Source organism: Notothenia coriiceps, unplaced genomic scaffold, assembly GCF_000735185.1.
Source record: "Notothenia coriiceps isolate Sejong01 unplaced genomic scaffold, NC01 NC01_scaffold00011215, whole genome shotgun sequence".
Taxonomy (NCBI): domain Eukaryota; kingdom Metazoa; phylum Chordata; class Actinopteri; order Perciformes; family Nototheniidae; genus Notothenia; species Notothenia coriiceps.
In genome coordinates, this window is record NW_011343916.1 from 105,612 (window position 1) to 124,638 (window position 19,027).

The 19,027-nt window shown below is 39.1% G+C and overlaps 3 protein-coding genes across 9 annotated transcripts in view; 2 read left to right on the forward strand and 1 right to left on the reverse strand.

The window, feature by feature from the left end:
• The window catches only part of scaper (S-phase cyclin A-associated protein in the ER), a 61,254-nt gene extending 52,888 nt beyond the window's left edge, over positions 1-8,366 (reverse strand). For 2 of the 5 annotated variants that reach the window (XM_010772471.1, XM_010772472.1), the window contains exons 1-3: positions 8,062-8,365; positions 4,062-4,179; positions 3,180-3,256 (exon numbers count right to left, since the gene is read on the reverse strand). In XM_010772471.1, the coding sequence (XP_010770773.1) occupies positions 3,180-3,256; positions 4,062-4,179; positions 8,062-8,229 (363 nt within the window). In that variant the 5' untranslated portion in view covers positions 8,230-8,365. Of the gene's footprint in view, positions 1-3,179; positions 3,257-4,061; positions 4,180-7,054; positions 7,437-8,061 lie in introns of those variants that run through there. The other 3 variants (XM_010772468.1, XM_010772473.1, XM_010772469.1) reach the window with 3 other exon arrangements.
• On the forward strand, positions 7,677-12,561 carry rcn2 (reticulocalbin 2). Of its 2 annotated transcripts, XM_010772466.1 has the most exons (9): positions 7,677-7,909; positions 8,111-8,238; positions 9,879-10,016; positions 10,122-10,224; positions 10,317-10,513; positions 10,606-10,719; positions 10,835-10,928; positions 11,018-11,157; positions 11,310-12,561. In XM_010772466.1, exons 2-9 carry the CDS (start codon positions 8,209-8,211, stop codon positions 11,451-11,453), a joined length of 960 nt encoding a protein of 319 aa, XP_010770768.1. In that variant the 5' UTR covers positions 7,677-7,909; positions 8,111-8,208; the 3' UTR covers positions 11,454-12,561. The 2 variants fall into 2 exon arrangements, with proteins under 2 accessions (XP_010770768.1, XP_010770769.1); XM_010772467.1 differs by lacking the exons at positions 7,677-7,909; positions 8,111-8,238 and adding an exon at positions 9,329-9,369.
• Positions 12,058-18,760, forward strand: pstpip1a (proline-serine-threonine phosphatase interacting protein 1a). Of its 2 annotated transcripts, none has more exons than XM_010772464.1 (15): positions 12,058-12,192; positions 13,413-13,513; positions 13,609-13,683; positions 13,816-13,850; positions 13,931-14,037; positions 14,163-14,225; positions 14,560-14,664; positions 15,588-15,633; positions 15,882-15,961; positions 16,504-16,602; positions 16,707-16,803; positions 17,010-17,094; positions 17,197-17,261; positions 17,971-18,068; positions 18,160-18,760. In XM_010772464.1, the coding sequence occupies exons 1-15, from the start codon at positions 12,163-12,165 to the stop codon at positions 18,289-18,291; spliced, it is 1,218 nt and encodes a 405-aa protein (XP_010770766.1). In that variant the 5' UTR covers positions 12,058-12,162; the 3' UTR covers positions 18,292-18,760. The 2 variants fall into 2 exon arrangements, with proteins under 2 accessions (XP_010770766.1, XP_010770767.1); XM_010772465.1 differs by having other exon boundaries at positions 12,119-12,192; positions 17,974-18,068.
• The last annotated feature ends 267 nt before the right edge of the window (positions 18,761-19,027 follow it).

A 19,027-nucleotide genomic window follows, 5' to 3' on the forward strand; every position in this document is an offset into this window, starting at 1 on the left:
TAAATAATAATAATGTAAACGGAGGTCCTAGGACGTATTATCCCGATTGGGACTTTATCATTAATTATCTTCAGTAAATTAAGATAATTTTATATGTATTAGAAGATTAACATCAAACAATTTTGTAGGAATTTGGATGTAATCTTTTTTTGTAATACGAAAGCCAGGTATTCCACTTCCCGTTAAACAAAACATCAGTTATCGTAAAGAATTGTGGATTTAATTTCCAACAATACCGCTTGATCGAGTTGTCACCGAACAAAACCGTGGATATCGCGTGTGTAATTCGTAAGTACCAATCTCAACACACTCGTTTCCGTTTATAATTGATAGCGACACCGAATAATATTTCACCGTGATTTGAGGTCTCTCTTGACGACAGGAAGGACTAAAACGACCGACCCGTCCTTCAGGTTCATGTAGGCTTAACAAAAACGGAAAACACATAAGTTTTGTGTGCCTACTCTCGGATGTGCTAAAGTAATTAGTTTGCAAATACAATTTGGTTTTGAACTTTTGAGAAATTTCACGTCTCCGTCCATTAATTAGTTAAAATAGGAAACAAAAATAAAATTTTTTTCTCATAATCCGACAAATTTATACAAATTAGAAGACGTCCTAACAAACCAAGAGATGTCCTAACCCTGTATTTTTTACAGGTGCTCAAAGCGCTTTACAAATACACATTACACATATTAGACATGTAAGAGTCATTACTGTGGACATTACCCACAGGAGCAAATGCGGGTAAAGTGTCTTGCCCAAGGACACAACGGCCTGACGCAGTGGCGTCCGAGGCGGGATTCGAACTGGAGTTCACCAACGCCCCTTGATCTGATGAACAACGCTTAAAACCGCCCTAAGTAGTCTAACCAGTCCAACCAGTATTCTAACCAGTCCAACCAGTCCAACAGAATGCAGTGTCATTAAGAATGGATCGCAAATACTCATTAGCTGTGTCCCAATTCAACGGCCGCATCCTCCTGAGGATGCATTCGGAGACCGCATACGTCACTTCCGCCAAACGAAGGCTGTCCCAATTCAAAAAAAAGACAAGACTCCTCCGAATGCGGCCCGCAAATGCAGCCTTCTTTCCCCAGATTTTAGAGGATACATCTGATGTACACTCCGCGGTGTACCATATCCCAGGATGCAACGGGTGACGGTGACGAATGAGTTTAAAAAAAATATATATGGCTTGTAACGTCCCATCAACGGCTACAACGGTTTCAGCTGGATTCGTTTTTAAATNAATTGTATTTAAAATAACATTTCCAAATAAATAAATCCTTCGAATCTGCCTATAGATGAGAGTAACACCTACGTCAATTCCGGGCAAAAATTACATCCCCGCCCACTTTTCGGGGAAAACAACGCTGTAATTTGAATGAGGGTCAATACAAATTTAGAAGTTTTTGCCAATCCGATCAAAAAAAATTTGAAAACCGTGGATTTTTGGATCTTCAAAGAGCCCGATTACGATGGCCAGTCAGGCAAACAATTACATTAAATCATTTGAAATTGACAATCGGTCTCGATATATGGTNCCGCGGTCCGGAGTCTACTACTCCGGACTACTGTCCTCAGTAAACCCCCCCGGAGAACCTTTTTTCCAACCCTTGGGGACGAGATGGTGTGTTTGTTGGACATTTATATTGGGTTAAACACAAGAACTTTAACTTTTCCGTATAACGTAACACAAACCAACGAAAGCAACGTCAACATACAGAATTCACATAAACCGTACGAAAATAAAACTTCCGCTCCAAATGCGACAACTGTCCTACAACAAACGACGATACCTTTGTTCTTTTGAAGTGTCGGCCCAGGCCTTGAACAGTATTTCAGCGCTATTATTTGGGTGGGTAAATCTACCCTTGTATACTAACCCAGTTAACATGACGTAAACTGTAATTAGAGAGCAAGTCAATGATTCGACCCGGGAGACACTTAAGTATGTCCTGTTGTTAGTCGAGGACAGAAGTGTCATTGAGTGTGTAAACACTTACATTGGGAAGTGTAAGTGTTTTTGACTTTTGCTCTCATTGTTTACGCAGGGAAGGCCCGTTTTAATGCCGAGGCGGGTGAAACCCCCGTTTGTTATGACAGTAAACTTTTACACGCCAGTTATGTTTAAGACTTCAAAAACGGTTAGGCTAGTCTTTACATTCTTGGCACCTAAAACCTAGAAGTATCCGGACTAATTGTTACCGGGTCTGTCCCGTTTTTAATGTAATTCGTAATCTTAACTGCTTAGCCCTAGCTATATAACATAACTAAAAGTATTCTACTCCTCATTAGTAGTGCAGTTGAAATTCCGGGGGGGTGAAAACCCCCTTTGTTGCGACGTAAACTTACCGCTAGTTCGGAACTTCGTGTCTGAGAAGACAATGCCGGCAGATTGCCGCCGCACGCAACTTCGAAAGTTGCGAAGACGGTAAGTGAAACGGGTTTCTGACGTAACGCCCTGCAACGAGAACGAGCGCAACGAGCGAAGTTTTCAACTGTTATAAGTGAAAAACTTCGAAGCGCCTTCGCATTCGGTTATTTAGTATACGGTCATGTTCGAGTTCGGTTAGTTTTGGCGACGAGAACAACACAGGCACCGCCCTCTCAAGTACACTAACCAACAGACCAGCCAAAGTCTGTGCGGAGCGGCCGTTCGAAGTTGCGTGCGCGGCACACTGTGACGCAATTACAGGAAAGAAGAAATCTCTTCATGTCTTTGTCACTTGAGCCTAGAAAAAATTACAAACTCGAGCGCCCCCCAGGTTGGGAACCACTGTGGTAGAGGGTCGCTTTCATTGATGCGTTTTGCACCCCGGGCCGTTGTTTTGATATTCCGCTGAAGCAGAGCCCTATGCTCTGAAGTATACGCTGTGACGTAAGAACTCTTTTTTTCTTCTGTTCGAGGGAAGGGGTGGGGGTCAGAGGGCCTAGGTATAAAAGTGACGGCTCGCCACTGATGTTCACCATCTAATTAATATGTTTGTTTTAAACAGCAAAACCCTAATGCAATTACTTTTCTGAAATCAGCTTTTCCCAGACTCACTTTTTAACATTATGCAAAAACATGGAGTTTCATGACCATCACAGATCTATTGTAGTGTTAGGCTGAATAAATAGAGGACGTAGCTTGGTGAATGGTGTCCTCTAGTGGAAGAAGATGGTACACTAACCTGTTTCTTATTCTTTTGTTGCCCTGAGTTGATCCTCTGGCCTCTGGAACTGCCACTGGAGTTGCTTTTGGACTTTGCTATATGGAAGAGAAAATGAAGGCTTATTTATTGATGAAATCTTAATAATGCTGATGAAGGTCATAATCACATGAGATGATGATGAACAATTTTAAACTCATCAGAGTAATGCAGGTATGATTAGTTGTTGATAAATACAAATGTCACAAATTAACAACTGTGGTGCACAACAGAAATAACCCTTGGAGTATTTAAGCTAAAAAACTGCTAGTTAAGATGCATGTTAACAGAGGTACACACATGAGACCTTAAATTGGAATATTTATGGCACAGCTCAAGAGCAGAAATGTCCCTTGAATAAAATAACCGAGCTGGCCCACAAAGAAGAGAGTGAGCAAGAGCAATAGTAAGACATATAAGAGGCTGTGGTAAAGGTTTGTGAGTGGGTTGGTCTAAAAGGAACTTTCTTTGATAATGTTATGGAACACTGCCATGATATATAGGAAGGAAGCTATATTTTTATTATCAGGTTAAAAGTTAAAAGAGTTGTTTTTCTTTTACATTTCGGGGCTGAATTGACAGTGCTTTTGATGTCATTTTTATTTTTTAAAAGCCCAATAAATAATTAATTACATTGAACAAACACAGTGAACCACAGACTGTGGTCACTGGGCCAAAGACATGAAATCACCAAAAGTAAACATCAGCAGCCACACCTACCTACGCACAATAAGGACCTAAACCATACACATACTCAATTTAGCTATGTGATGTTAATAAGGCAATAACGTGGAACCTGCCACGGAGCAGAATTATAGCACATTAGCCGGCACAGAATGTTTTGTTTGGCATGCAGCTACCCACCTTCCTCCTCTTTGTTCTCTAGAGGTACACTCCAGGCGATGAGGTTTCGAGCAGCACGGCCCTCTTCAGCAACTATCTTCCTCACCTTGTCATGGCTGTTAGAGCGCTGAAAAGATGCCTGCAAAAGAGAAACAGATTCAGAACATTATTTTTTTATTTCTATCCAAGAGCCATGGAAATATGGTAACGAACAGTGACATGACATTTAATATTATAACAAAAAGCAGCCAACTAAGGGTAGTATCCCTATCCTATATGAAGAAAAGCTGAGAAACATGATTAAAGCCTATTGCACGAAAAACATTAGTGCAACATTCATTTTAACGCATTCTTGGTTTGAAGTGAGTTTGAAGGATAAGTATGGTCATATTCTATATTTTTCTTAGCAATTCCTTTGAAAACATCAACATGTATTGTCTATGTAGCTGAAGCCTGAAATGCTGCAACGTATTCCGGTTTACTGGACACGGAAGGATTTTGACACAATCGCCTATAAACCGCCTTTTAGCAGTAAATATTAACCAGCACATACATTTTTCACCTGAAAATAGGCTCCATTAAAAAAAAATACACTCACATTCCATATTATAGCTATATGCTATTGTCCAGCTTAATGGAGACAATTAATTCCCATTGTTTCAAAGTATTAATGACTCATTATTTTTAAATATATGATTTTGTATAGATGAACTAATTAATGGGTTTGGAGAGGAGTGCCACAGAAGGTTATAAAGTATAAGATTTAGACTAAATGCTTAATTCGGTCTCCTCACAGGATTTGTTGAGAATGACAATACTATTATAGAACATCACCACCAACATTATTCTTTAAACAGTTTCACTGAAGAGATAACTACACACACACAGCCTGAAGCCAAAGTGTTGCTATGGTTACCTCCATTTTAACACTCCATGGACACTGATTTTGTACATTGGCTAAAACATTGTGTCGAGCAGTATGGTGTGAAGAGCCCTACAAATAGTCAATTCATATATTGTATTAAATATTTTCAGAAAAGCAAATCAATAATATTCTGAATATATTCAACGCATTATACATTTTAAAAGGAATGTTCAGACACATCAAACTGCGTGTTACAGAGTTTGTATTTAGACACATAATTCAATCTAAAACAGACATGAATGCTATTGCTCATAGTAACACAAACATCTGTAGGATATGTTTAATATAGAAGTGTGATCAACAAAAGCACTAATTGCTCTTAACAAATCGAATATACAACTATATAAATCCCTGATTCTTCTATTTATTGAGAAGTAGCTACACTCAGTACCACAAGACAGTTTTCTGCAATATGCTGTTGAATTATTTGTCCTCCTATCCCTGGTGTGTGGCTCTGAGCCAGGGTGGACGCAACAATACTGCACACATTAACTTCACTTGTGGAAGAGTTTCCCAGCAGACAAGAAACAGCTAGAGTCGGGAGCTCTAAACTCGCTTTGTGCCCAGCATGCATCATGGTTGACCTACACATTGACTATGCATCAGTGAACTTGACTGTAACCTCGGGTGAAGCAGACACTGTGAACCAAAACAAATGCTACGAGGAGTCATTCATCATGTCCTCATGGAACATTAAGATGTCCTGTGATGAAACATGGCATCAACAGCATTATGCAACCTCATCTCACTGAGAAACATTCTGTCTCACAGCAGTTTGGACAAACAGCTCCTGCATTTATGCATAGACCAAATCTGCTTAAGACCCCAAGCAATAACATCTCATCTCAATTGCGCAATGCAATGACAGAGACAAACAAACACAGTGTTCCCAACAGTCTAATTTGCCTTTGTAATCTTACATCACTTAATGTCCTGATTTCTGGCAATCTGGTTACAAAACAACACAGAAGCTAATACCTCGAGGCTTATCATTCTGGGTCTTCCACTCCATGTGTGCCCTCTCCAAGCCTCTTCTGCACTTTTATTAAATTATGGCATGTTATGTTGACAGAATTCCAGAGAAAAACTTGACTTTTTTGGTCAGACAATGATAAGATGTCGTTTCAAACTTTAAATACATTGTTACTATCATGAAAATCGGGAGCCAGTTCTCCTATTAATAGCAGATGAGTCATGGAATAAACCGTTCTCTTTTCTTGGCTGTCCCTCACGAGCAACACTATTCAAATAAGAAAGCTACAGCTGAAATATCACATTTGCAATACACTTGCAATAGAAAAAAGAGGGATACATCATCTTATTCAAGGCTTTTACAAAACAAGTGAGAATTATGAGATCTACTTTTATGAGACATAACATAAAGCAATATTTGCAGGCTATCCTTTAATGGCAGTATAATAATGTAAATGTGGCTCATTAGGGGTTACACATGCAGAAACAGTATGCGTGTATTGGTCTGATGTCCCTAAGGGAGATACCCAGCTGACCTACTTTTGGTGAGCAAAATTCTTTACATGTCAAATGGCATGGGCTTTATTCTGCCCATTATAAAAGATCTAAAAAGGGATATAAAATAACCTTAAACAACACAGGCAAAGCTCAAATCAGCAACAACTAGAGACGTTTGTCAGCATCAATCCACCATTCTGCAATCTGTAAATATTTACTCTGCATTTACGAACTAGGCAGCCATTTGATGACTGATGAATGCTGTAAGAATACCTTACCTATTTACAACTGATGGCTAACTTTGTGCTTTAGCTGAGGCAAAGAAAGGCTTACAGTAACATTCTCTTGATTCACTTAACCGGCTGCAAACAAGCCATCTCCCTCCTCTACTGCAGACAAATAGGATACATTGAAGAGTGTAACGTGTTATAGTCTCTGACAAGGCAATCCTTCCCCATGCATAAGAGACAGTGTTTTTTTCTAGACTGCTGAGTAAGGGGCAAGTATAAGGTTTCACTTTGGGCAGGGAATACAAACAGATGCAAGTAACATGACAGTAGGTGAGATCTTGCTTATTAGGAGAGACACAGATACAATCAAAAGATTAGAGGATACATACAGAATAGAAGTACAGCCTGTAAGCAGGTTCCTCGTCCTTATCCACCCCTGACATACTTTTGAAGCCCACGTCAGGCAACCTGTTCCCCCTCACAAGCACTGCCACAAAGTGACATCGTCATCTGACGGCAGGACCAAAAATAGATTCCCACTGTGTAGTCCACACTGCTATAGCAATTTGCCCAGCTGTGTCAACTCCTCTCCCAGTAGCGATTGAGACAGACAAGTGCTCAGCAGTCTGCCAGTCCTGTCGTTTACTTTGATTGTCGTTACTGTCTGTAATCTAGCCTGAGCCCTCAGTGCTCTGCTGAGTTAGCAGCCACTTCTTAGGCCTCACTCTCTGCCTGCTGCTGTCTATCTGCCTGCCACTCTCTTCTGCTCTCCACTGCATGTAGCTTCCTATATTTACAGATTCTCTCCTCAGCTTTCCCTGCCCTCTCTCTCTCTCTCTCCTTTTCTCTTCTCTCACTCTCCTTCTGCCACAACACTGTGCAGTCATGTGCACACAGCAGGCCTGCCGCTCTACCCCCCACCCTGAGTTGCCACTGCCAGTGATGAGAGCTAGAGCTGCAGGCTCAGAGGCAGTGTGTGCATTAGCCACACAGGGTGATGCTCTGGATGATTCATAGGCTGCTTAGGGACAACACACAGAAGCCCACATGGTTTGACTTCCTGTAAATAGTACAAACTTTACACAGTCTTAAGAAAGAAGCTACTGATGATGTGACCGTATCATATAAGCACAACAATCCCCTTATGCGTAAGTCTTTTCTCAGCAGTCGCACAAGGCCCTTTATGATAATTTAATTCAAATGCCCGAGTGGGTGCACCTGGACTGACACAGCACCTGCGGCAGGTAAGGTCACCATAAAATGCTCTACTCCTGCTGTATCATCCAGCTTGCTGAACCCAAGTATACAGACACTTTAGCTCTAGCTAGCTAGAATTGACTCGGAATGATTGCCTGTTTTTCATCAGTTAGCAACAAGCTCATATGTCATAACGTACCTTAAGGGCGGTAATGGATGTATTCTTGCTTTTTCCTCCTCCATGCGAGGACCCGGAGCTGTTGCTTCCAGACCTCTCCCTCCCGTCCCCACCTTGGCTGTTTCTCGGGCCGAGACGGTGCTGCCCAGCGCCACGCCGTCGTCCGTCATGGCGGTTGTCTTTGGACATCGACCCGCGGTATGTTCAACGTTCAGTAGTGGGAAAAACAAGTCTATGGACACGGTTTTCTTGTTGTCAGATTGATGGAAAAAACATGTCAGCTAAAAACATGACAGTGGGGAGGACAACCTAACAATAAAAGCAGGAAGTATTTTAAGTTGACATTTTTGACTGACGATGGGATCATCCAATTAAATCTCAAGAACGTCGTCACAACATATACTCCAGCCAATCACGTACTGTATAGTTCAGGTCAAGGGCGGGCATTCTTCCTGTCTACCATAGCAACCATACGATCGGGCGGGACGTTTGGTTGAGTCCTCAGTATAAGTCAAGCAAACCAGAAGAGAAGTAAAGCTGCCTTCAAAATAAAAGCCTAACACATTGACCTATTTTAAGCAATTTATGGTGTTTTTTTATATTTCTCTTTGGGTGTCTATTTATTCACCTATATAAATAGACTGTTTTTCTTAGTTTGGCTGTATGTCTATCTTGCTTCTTCAGCAACACATGTCAAAAGTAAAAGTCAACTTTTGTAGTAATTAAAGTAAACTCCAGGGCTAACAAGGGATTGTGGCCTATATCAAGTAATCTGAAATCATGATGATCTTTGTTGTTCTTTGTCGTACAAGTGTTGCAGGAGTTTTTAACGTTTTCAGACTTTTTACCCTCTCCATTCACTTTGAAAATAGCATAGGTAGGACCTGGGCCAGGAACTGATCTGTGTGCACAGAAAAGTGAGGCCAAATTCATTAACATACAAGGTCCGTAGACGGTCGACCAGACTCAGATCTATATGTATACTAATTACTAAATGTGCAAAGTATATATTTTACCTGTGTTAAATCAATTACCAATACCACTTTTGAGGAGGTGGATTACTGACTGAAAACATATTTTAGAGAACAAGATGCTAAGGAAAAACACATCCATCTAGTAACTTTATAAATGTCTCAGTTTGCGGCTAAATATTTTTTTTTGAGAAACTCACCCAACACTTATAGTTAATATCTTTGTTTACACGAATTGCTTACAAAACAGTTAGACATGCACCGAATATAAAACTTTATTTTGAAATATGTGACCGGAAGTCGCCGTATCCCCCTGTAAATAACGCTGGTGTGATGATAGCTATTTGGACTTTTCACGGTAATGACAACATCTCCAACATTATTGTTCAGCTCTGTCGCAGTTACTATTTAACTGGCTTGTGTGCCTTGTGTATATGTTTGGTTAACGCGGCTAATTTCGTCTCTGGTTGTCCCTGTATATCTCTTCTCTCTCGTACACATTAAGAATGAACAACAATGTTTAAAACTAGGCTACTGTAGACAAGAACTAGTAGTTCCAACAGCCTTAAGGCCGGATTGCCCCCCTATTTCCTCACTGAATACGGACTTGCTTCTGCTAGATTAAACAGGTTTCATCTGAACAAGAGGCTCACACACAAAGTTTACTTTGTTTGTGTGAACTTTCACCAGCTGACCGCAAGGTCGCACAATTGCACTATAGCAAGCATAGCAGAGCTCTTAGTTTCCCTGTTAATTAATAATTTTAACAAGAAAACTACCTGGAAGCTAATTAATAGCACCTTGTTGTTTTTTCAATATATTCACCCCTTTGTTTTATATTTATAATTGTGATAACCCTTTCAATAGATGGCATCCTTTGCATTGCTGGGACTGCTGGTACTTCAGTTTGGATTTGGACAAAGCTCTCTTAAACATCTCCACGAAGATCATTATGTTGGCCAGCAGCACAACCCTGAACATGACATGAACGTCCTGCTGGGAGAGGTTTCTAAATATTTGCCACATATTTTTATTACAATCTTGAGATATTTTCTAATCCTCATTCAGAAACTGCTCACTTTCCTCTCAATATACTTCGGACACTTCTAGGACACTGAGGAGATACTGAATCTTAGCCCAGCGGAACAGAGGAAAAAGATGATGGAAATTTTGAAGCGGATTGATACAAATGCTGACAATGTGCTAAATCCAGGTACATTTATTTCTCTGAACCTTTGAAAAGCAAGCAAAGATAAGAAGAGGAAGTGAAAGGTCATGTTAAGTATTTTGTGTTTTTATCACCAGAGGAGATAACGCTATGGATTCAGCACGTCTATAGAAAGTATGCTCTAGAAGATGCAAAGGAGCGGTTCCCTGAGTTTGACACTGACAAAGATGGTGTTGTAACATGGGAGGAATACAACACTGTTGCTCATGGCCAGCTCATCAGTTTTGATGACAGCGATGTTCTGCAGGACCCAGAGCAAGAGTCTCTCAGACACGTAGGTGTAGTTGTATTGTCCTGTTAATAATCACATTAAACCACAATCAGGTTTATCCATAATACTTAAACATATGCACATATCCCCATTAGCTCCACTTGAAGGAGAGGAGACGCTTTGACTTTGCTGATGTGGACGGAACACCCGGGCTTAATGTGACAGAGTTTCTTGCCTTCACCCATCCCTCTGAAGTGGATCACATGGCTGTAAAATGAGTTTACCTGCATCACCTGATATGATAATGCATTTTCCCACCTATTACAAGAGCTCTGTTCATTTCTCCTGTTACAATTTTTAATAATGTATATTATTTCCCAATAGGATTTTGCCATTGAAGATGTGTTGAGTGAATATGACACAGATAAAGATGGACTTATCAGTCTGAGTGAATTTATTGGAGATGTTCGAGGTGATGGTAAGACTACAGAGATTTATTTGTTGTTTCCTTTGCTATGCCCAATCATAATCCTAGTGCAATATAAACACTTAATTTTTTTTCATCAGAGGATTCCCCTTCACAGTGGGAGATAGAAGAAACAGTGCGGTTTAAAGACCTCTATGATCAAGATAAGGATGGCAAGTTGAATCGAGACGAGCAGCTCCGCTGGGTTGCGCCTAACAGCTATGGGTCAGCAAGAGAAGAGGTAACACTCAAATGTTCAAATATGTTCCCAGATTTTGATTGCATAATTGCTAAACATTTAAACAACATTTAAATACATGGGCAAGTAATGCTCCTGTTGCTACTGCTTGGTAGGATTACATATAGTTTATTTTGTCTTCATGCCATCGACAGGCTCTACACCTCATCAAGGAAATGGATCAAGATGGAGATGGGATGATCTCGGAAGCAGAAGTTTTGAAAAATGAAGAAATATTCATGAACAGTGAAGTGACAGACTATGGCAGACAGCTGCATGTCTCACACGATGAACTATAACTAAATGTAATGTTCTTGTTTTTTTCAAATGAAGGTGTTACGTGGTTTATTTCCGGTACTGATATTCGTCATGGAATTTACCCCATTGTAGATCTTACCCATCGACATTGCTCTATTAAGTGTGTGTGGGCAAAATAACACATAAAAAGGAAAAACATACATTGCAACACAAGTATAATACATCACTGAGGCCAGTTGCACATCTCTAGAATGTTTCAGGAACATCTAAACATCGGAAGCTTCACAACATATAATGTGTTGCAGGGCCTTTATATTGAAATGTATTATATTGTAAGCTATTCTTGTTGTTTTGTCCAATATAAATGCACATATTCCTGAATAGCAGGGAGGTTTAACTGATAATATGATTGTAACCACTCTTTAAGGACAACACAATTGAGTTTGTTTCAATTACACTAATGCATTTGGTTTGTTGAATAGTTGCTGTGTATTATTAGTTTTCCTTTCAGAGGTGCCAAAAGTGAACTGACACAAGTATCAGTCCCGTTGCGGTTAATGCTAGCGTGTTGCAACTCTTCCTCATTTGAATCAAATGAGCAAGTTAGTAAGTGTTGCTGTTGAATGCTGGTTTCCTGCATGTCTCATATTCCGTTTTACTTCCATCGAGCAACAGCCTGTTAAACTGCCAAGCTTTATAAAGTGAGTTAAGTGGATTCTCCAACCAGGACTTTTTTTGACCAAAGCCAAGATGACAGTACAATTTAAAGATGCCTTCTGGGTGAGTCAGTGTGATGATACTATTCCATACTTCTTTATGTTTCTCTTCAGTGCTCAAGTTGACCATGAGTCTTTCTAAGCTGTGAAGTTAGGGTTGTTGTATTTGATTTGTTCACTGGAGTTTCAAGGTTATATATGTGTAATTTTCCACTTCTACCCTGTTACAGTTTTTTATTTAGTCTAGAGAGTGTTTAAGGATCAATACAATTATACCATATCTGAGGCCAATCTTTGACTACAGTTAGGTTAGCGCTCTGTCCTGTCTTGTGACTTTTAACCTACTTTGCTTACTTTACCTTTTTTCAAATGTTGAAACTAACTGAACTGCAACTGATTTGTTACTTGATTAAAACATTTATTATTATTTCTTTATGTGCGGATTCTTGACAAGCCAAACAATTATTTTTACCTCTGGGTTGTGTACAGTGTGTATTTAGAAACCAGGTGTGTCCCACAAACCAAACAGCTCTTTCTCAGAACAACCTTTTAAAATAGTGTTATGGTGGTAACCCTGCCTATAATTATTGAAGGTTTCCTGTTACTCTTGCCTACTTATTCTTCCTTATTAGCCTCTGACTGCCTTTTCAGAACCGCACTGAGTGCGTGTGCAACAATGCAACAGACCAGAATTCAAAGCGTGCATGTAACTTACACAGTATATTCATTTCCAACCATATCAATATGCAGAGCATCAGGTACTGTACTGGCCTGTCGGGAACAAAAGTATTCAGTTTACATTGTAAAGTTTGTGCTTCCCTTTTTTTTTATTATTCCTATGCTATCAGTAGTCTCATATCCAATGTGACCCCAACGCACCACAATATAAATGTCAATAAGAACTTTCAGATTTGTTCAGCATTGTATGAATACTGGAGTCGTTCTGGTTACTTCTCCTTCTGTGCGGCTCTTCATTCAAACCCCAGCAACAGCGTGTTACTAATCAATTTTGTTTTGGTATACCACCACAATACCTCAAAGTTGAACATCTCAAACGTAATTACGGTAAAACTTGCGTTTGAGAAGCTTTTAATAATCAAGTATTGCCCAGAGTTGATGATTTCATTATTTTAATGAGCAATGAAGAAACTTACATCTTACACAAAACATGTTTTTATTAACATAATTCGTTTTTGTAACCTTTATTCCAAAACCTTACATGATGTGTGGTTTTCCCCATGTTCCTGTATCACTCAAAGAGCATTATGGTTTCTATGGTTCCAGGGAGTGGACTTCATCAGTAATATTGGGTATGAGACGATAAGTCAGAGACTAAATGATGGTCGACGGACATGCAAAGACATGGAGGAGCTCTTAAAAATGAGGTGTGTTTTGCATTTCTGATGTATTGTACTTGATGAGTCATTAAATAGCCAACACTAAAATGTGATTCAGCTCTAATATGGTTTTTTCCATGTAGGGCATCAGCAGAGGAGAAATATGGCAAGGAACTAGTCACAATTGCACGCAAAGCTGGGGGTTTATATGAGATCTGGTAGGTGTGTGTGCATTTAAGCACTGCTATATTCATCAGTATGTCCAAGTCTGTCTACCTTTCTTAACAGTGCAGAAAATATTTCATGAAAAGATGTATTCACTTGTATTCTGCCTCATTTTGTTTTCACAGCACTTTGAGAAAATCTTTTGATGAAATGAAAACACGTAAGAACAAAATAGATTTTATTTTTTATTTCCACCTTATATATGTCTGTGTTTCAACTTTTATCTTCCTTGTTTTTCAGAAATGGAAAATGTAGGAAACTTGCACATTCAGCTTTCTGGTTTACTAAAGGATGAGGTGAAGAGAATGGAGCAGTTCAGAGAAAGACAGAAAGAACACCGGAAAAAGGTACCCACATGATGCCTTTTTTTCTCTTTTGCATGCAGGGGAAGTCTAAAAACAGTTGCTTCTCGTGTGGTTTCTGATGATGATAAAGCTGTATTGGTGGTAACGTTATGTTTTTCAATTTTTAGTATGAAGTCATCATGGAGAAGGACCAGAAGACAAAAGTCTCCATCTACAAGAAAGCAATAGATGTACGGTGAATTTATATTATCGTGATGATCTGTATGACTTGTGGTTACAGTTCTGCAGAGATTTAAGATGATACTGTACTGTATGTACAAGGTATTCTAAAAAGACCTCAGTACTGTTTTAGAAGATTATGGTTTTGCAAGATAATAGCTAGAAACCAGTGTGATATGTGCACATGAGCTTACACTTCTCCCTACTCAGAAGAAAGAAGTGAAGTCTTTTTTGATGCACTCATTTTCTTGACTGTACTTACCCCCCGAGCCCCTCCTTTTCCTGTCACTGCTTCAAAGACCCAAGCGTTAATGTTTTTTATGGTTTCTGTTCTGTTTCCCCTAGTCTAAAAGGTCCTATGAGCAGCGATGCAAGGAAGCAGATGAGGCACAGCTTACAGCTGAGAAGTTGGGCAACACTCCCACAGCCACTCCCAAACAGATCGAAAGGGTAAATCTGTCATAAAACGATTTTTACTTAGTTCATGAAAATATAGACTTGACTTTATGAAAGCATTGGTGCTGTTGCCTATCTTTAAAAATATATCACACCAGTATATCTTTATTGATCCTAGACATGTTTTAAGATATGTAATACTGCTCTGCTTTGAATTATAATCTGACTGTTTTTCCACAAAATGTAGAATTTCTCAGATTTAAAGCCGTCTAGATGAATTCAAAATTAAAACTACTTGACACACAATGTTTAATACTTGAGTGAGTTGTCTAGTAATACACAAATACACTTCTTAAACTAAGAATTAAAGTGAACACAGTGGTACTCTAAACAGACTACCTTCATTAATACATTATTCTTCATTGAAAGTCAAACATCTGACTAAAGTAACAAAAGGAACCTCTCAGTGTTTGCCTTTTTCACACAAGAGCAGGCTCTTCAATTTGAACTACTCAACAAATGTAACTATTCAAGTCTGTCAATTATTTAATGTTCAGGGAAATAGAAATAAGAAAATGTAGTAATCATATTGTAACACAACAGTATGTGTATGCTTTTTCTTTTCATCGTCAGGGTCCCATGAGAGTTTACGCAGCATCTCATTTACAAAGAATATTAAGAAATGGCAACATTGAATGTAAATGTATTTTATTTTCTACAATAAAAAAAGGATGAATATCCAAAATGACTTGCTGTTGTTGGAAACCAGATACATATTTTCTCAAGCTGCTGTTATCTACAGTTATTTTAAACGATGATAGATTGGAAAATTATCTTTGCCTATGACTCCATTATTAAATATAGTAATTTATAAGCTGTGAGTGTCTATCAAAGCCCTTATGCAATTAACTATGTTTCCTTTTATAGGGAAAACTACATGTTTACACATATAAAGACAATGCGTCTTTATTTTTCAGATGAGCAACAAGTCTAAACAGTGCAGGGAAGCTGCAGAAGAGGCTGGTAAGTTGACATGTCAAAACGTTGATATGTTGGTGCTGTCCAAGGAAACTGCTATGGTTTACCAGAAACATATTTATAAAGTGTGTGGTTGCATTAACTTCCCGTTTATTTTAGGATTCCAAAGATATCCTTGGGTGCACTTTATAAACTAAACCTGAGAGTTGATTAAAGTATCATCTATATATCTTTGGAGTGATCCTTTTTTTTCTTCTTGTATTTTTAACAATTAAATATGTTCTTGTCTTAAGAGAAACAGTACATTTCAAACATTGAACAGCTTGACAAGACTCGACTGGAGTGGAATACAACACACATCAACACATGTGAGGTTAGTACAGCACCACAATCTGAATTTCCCCTATCACGTTATGTATAAAGCTTGGTGCATTTCAAAATGTACGGACTTAAACCAAGATTGGCAATACCCCAGGCTTGTTTTGTCAATGAGGATGTGCAGGAGTACTTCCTATAAGCAAACTAGAAAGTGAGTCACCATTCTACAAAATTGTTTTCCGGGGAACAAATTCTTCCTACGTGTGATAACATCAACAGAGCTTCTTTAATCATTCAAATAGGTCAATTGTAGGTGGCGCATGCACACGTTAAATCAGTAAACAAAAGGAAATACATTTAAAACAATACATAAACTAATACATTTCAACTATGAAGCATTCAAACGCATTTAAATGAAAGCCAGGAACCTTTAAGTTGACAGATCACACAGTGACTAAGGTTGCTGGAGGCTTTTGTTGTACAGGAAGTTACCAGTTGCATCAATATATTCATACAGCAGTGTGTAGTGTTGTAAATGTACTGTGCTGCAATTCTTTCTAGATGATTTATTATGTTCCCAATGGCACTCTTTTGCAGGTGTTTCAGCAGCAGGAAGAAGACCGCATCAGTGTACTGAGGAACGCTCTGTGGGTGCACTGTAACCAGTTATCAACGCAGTGTGTGAAAGATGATGAGGTGTGTGCAGCTGTTCCCGCACGTCTAAATATATAGACTTTCAGTAAACTTCCAATATTCTGTACTGTGTATTTAAATTAACTCTAGACAAACTGCTCTTTCAGTGCTACGATAATGTGAGGACATCACTGGAAAATTGTGACATCATCGCAGACAACAGCGGCTTTGTGGAGATGAAGCGCACTGGCTCGACCGCCTCAGGTAGGATCACGCCCTGGCAGCTTCCCTGATTTGGATTTGAATATATTCCATGTTGGGCATTTTAATATTATCTCTCAGTTGCTGCTTAAACGTACAACAGAATGTTCAAACGTTTGGAAACAGGTGATGGACTGTGTGTAAAAGGGCAATGCCGCTGAAGCATTAGTATTTTAGGAATTTACTGAATTTGAATTTTTCTTTCACAGCACCTATTGAATACCAAAATTACTACAAGAGGGAAGATACAGGAGAGAGCAACGGCACTGCTGGATTCGTAGGAGTGATAAAAAGGTCAGAAATAACTCCAAATGAATGTTGATGATAGATAAAGAAGATGGTTATTTCTAAATAATTTGTCTATATTTCTTACCGAATACTTTCCCCAATTTGTAGGTTTTCAAATCTTCTGCAGTCAAACTGTTCCAGTGGCTCCAAACTGAGCATCAATGAACCTACTGGTAAAGTATAAAGTCATTCAAATAACACTGACATTTCAAAATGACAGATTGTGTAAGGCGCAAGATCATGGCAACACAGAGTGTGGAACATTTACAAGTTTCATGATTTGGTTATACGTTTTTTTCTTCACACCAGTGACTCACAACCAGGGTCCTTGTACTCCAGGCGGAATATGCACGCCAAAGAGCTTTCCATAGAACACGAAAACACTAAATAACATCACACAATAATAAAATAACATTAAAAACATGGATTACATCTTTAAAATCATGGCTGTTTCAAATTCAAATCTAGATAAAAAATGTATTTGATTTCCAATTGAAAATAATTTAGAGAGAGCTTTCTATACTACAATCTAGAGGCAGTAAGTCTGAGTTTGTGAGCATAAAAACAGAAGGCACTTTCACCAGGACAAATTTTAGGGACTCATAAGGAGCATTTTAAAGAAGGGCAGTGGAGGACCTTAGTGATATGGCTGAAAGAAAAGGAAAAAGAAAGAACATAACTGATGTAGGAGCAAGGTCATTAAAGGCTAGAAAAGGGTACTTGAGTTTAAGGCTTTGGGGGTACATTGGACCATAAAGAGATTGGGAACCACAGCTTTGCCCCACCACCAACAATAAGCAATATGTTTGGCTTGTATAAAGTTGTTATTCACAGTAAGTAAACTGGTGCTGATTAGGTCTTAAATCTTGTTAAACTCCTCAGCAGAAACATCTGATGGAGTATACGCCTCCATTTCCGGAAGTCAGGTGCCCCAGCCGAGCAGTGAGGGGTTCAAGGTCGTGTACGACTATGAGGCGCAGGTCAGCTTCTACATGAGACAAATTCAAATGTAATGATTCTTGTTTAATTTAAGGGATATATTTTTGATTGAATGTGTGTGTGTTTGTTCAGGGGGGCGGTGAGCTCTCTGTGTCTGTCGGCGACGTGGTGGTGGTAATGGATCAAGGTGAAGATGGCTGGTGGACAGTGAAAAGGAATGAGGTTACTGGATTGGTCCCAGGCACATATCTTGCTAAAGAATAAGTTAACCTGAAGCTCCATGGAGGATTTTAAGACTTTTAAATGTCCTCATGTTATATATTGTAAAGGCCTTGTCTTTTCAAATAACGTCATAGTTTGATCTTATCTGTTGTTGTTTGTTTTGCAAGCATCATTTAAATGCGGAAGCCCTGAGAGGCTGGTGAGCAAAAGTAAATGGCGATTCATTTGCTAAGTCTTATCTCAAAAACCTTTCTCCCCTGTGTTTATGACTTAAGAACTAGAAAATATTTGTATTGGAATGGTAATCTTTTTATGTTGTAAAAAAAAGTTATTCTGGGAAACAGATGTCAAAATACATGTTGAATATATTGTGTTTTAGCAAGTTAAGTACCATCATGTGTTTCTTGGCTGGACATGTACTTTAATCTTCTCAAATCAGATGCTTTGAATTATGAGTGGTGCACTTCAGCCTATTGTGGTCAGAATCAGTATTAAAAAAAGTTAGTTTAAAGATGACCTATCATGCAAAATGCACTTTTGTACGTTTTTTATAAATGAATATGTGTCCGCGGTGTTCCAGGGAACTCACCAAGTGTCAGAAAACACAACCCTCTCTATTTTCCTCCATACCCAAATCTCTTAAAAAGGGGCTACAAAGGATCTGATACAGACTGATCCAGATTTGAACGTCACAGAAGTGGCGCTACGGCTATTGGGCCAACTCCACCAATCAGGAGGAGACAGCCACGGACATTGCCGTTCGAAAGCGCTGGAGACG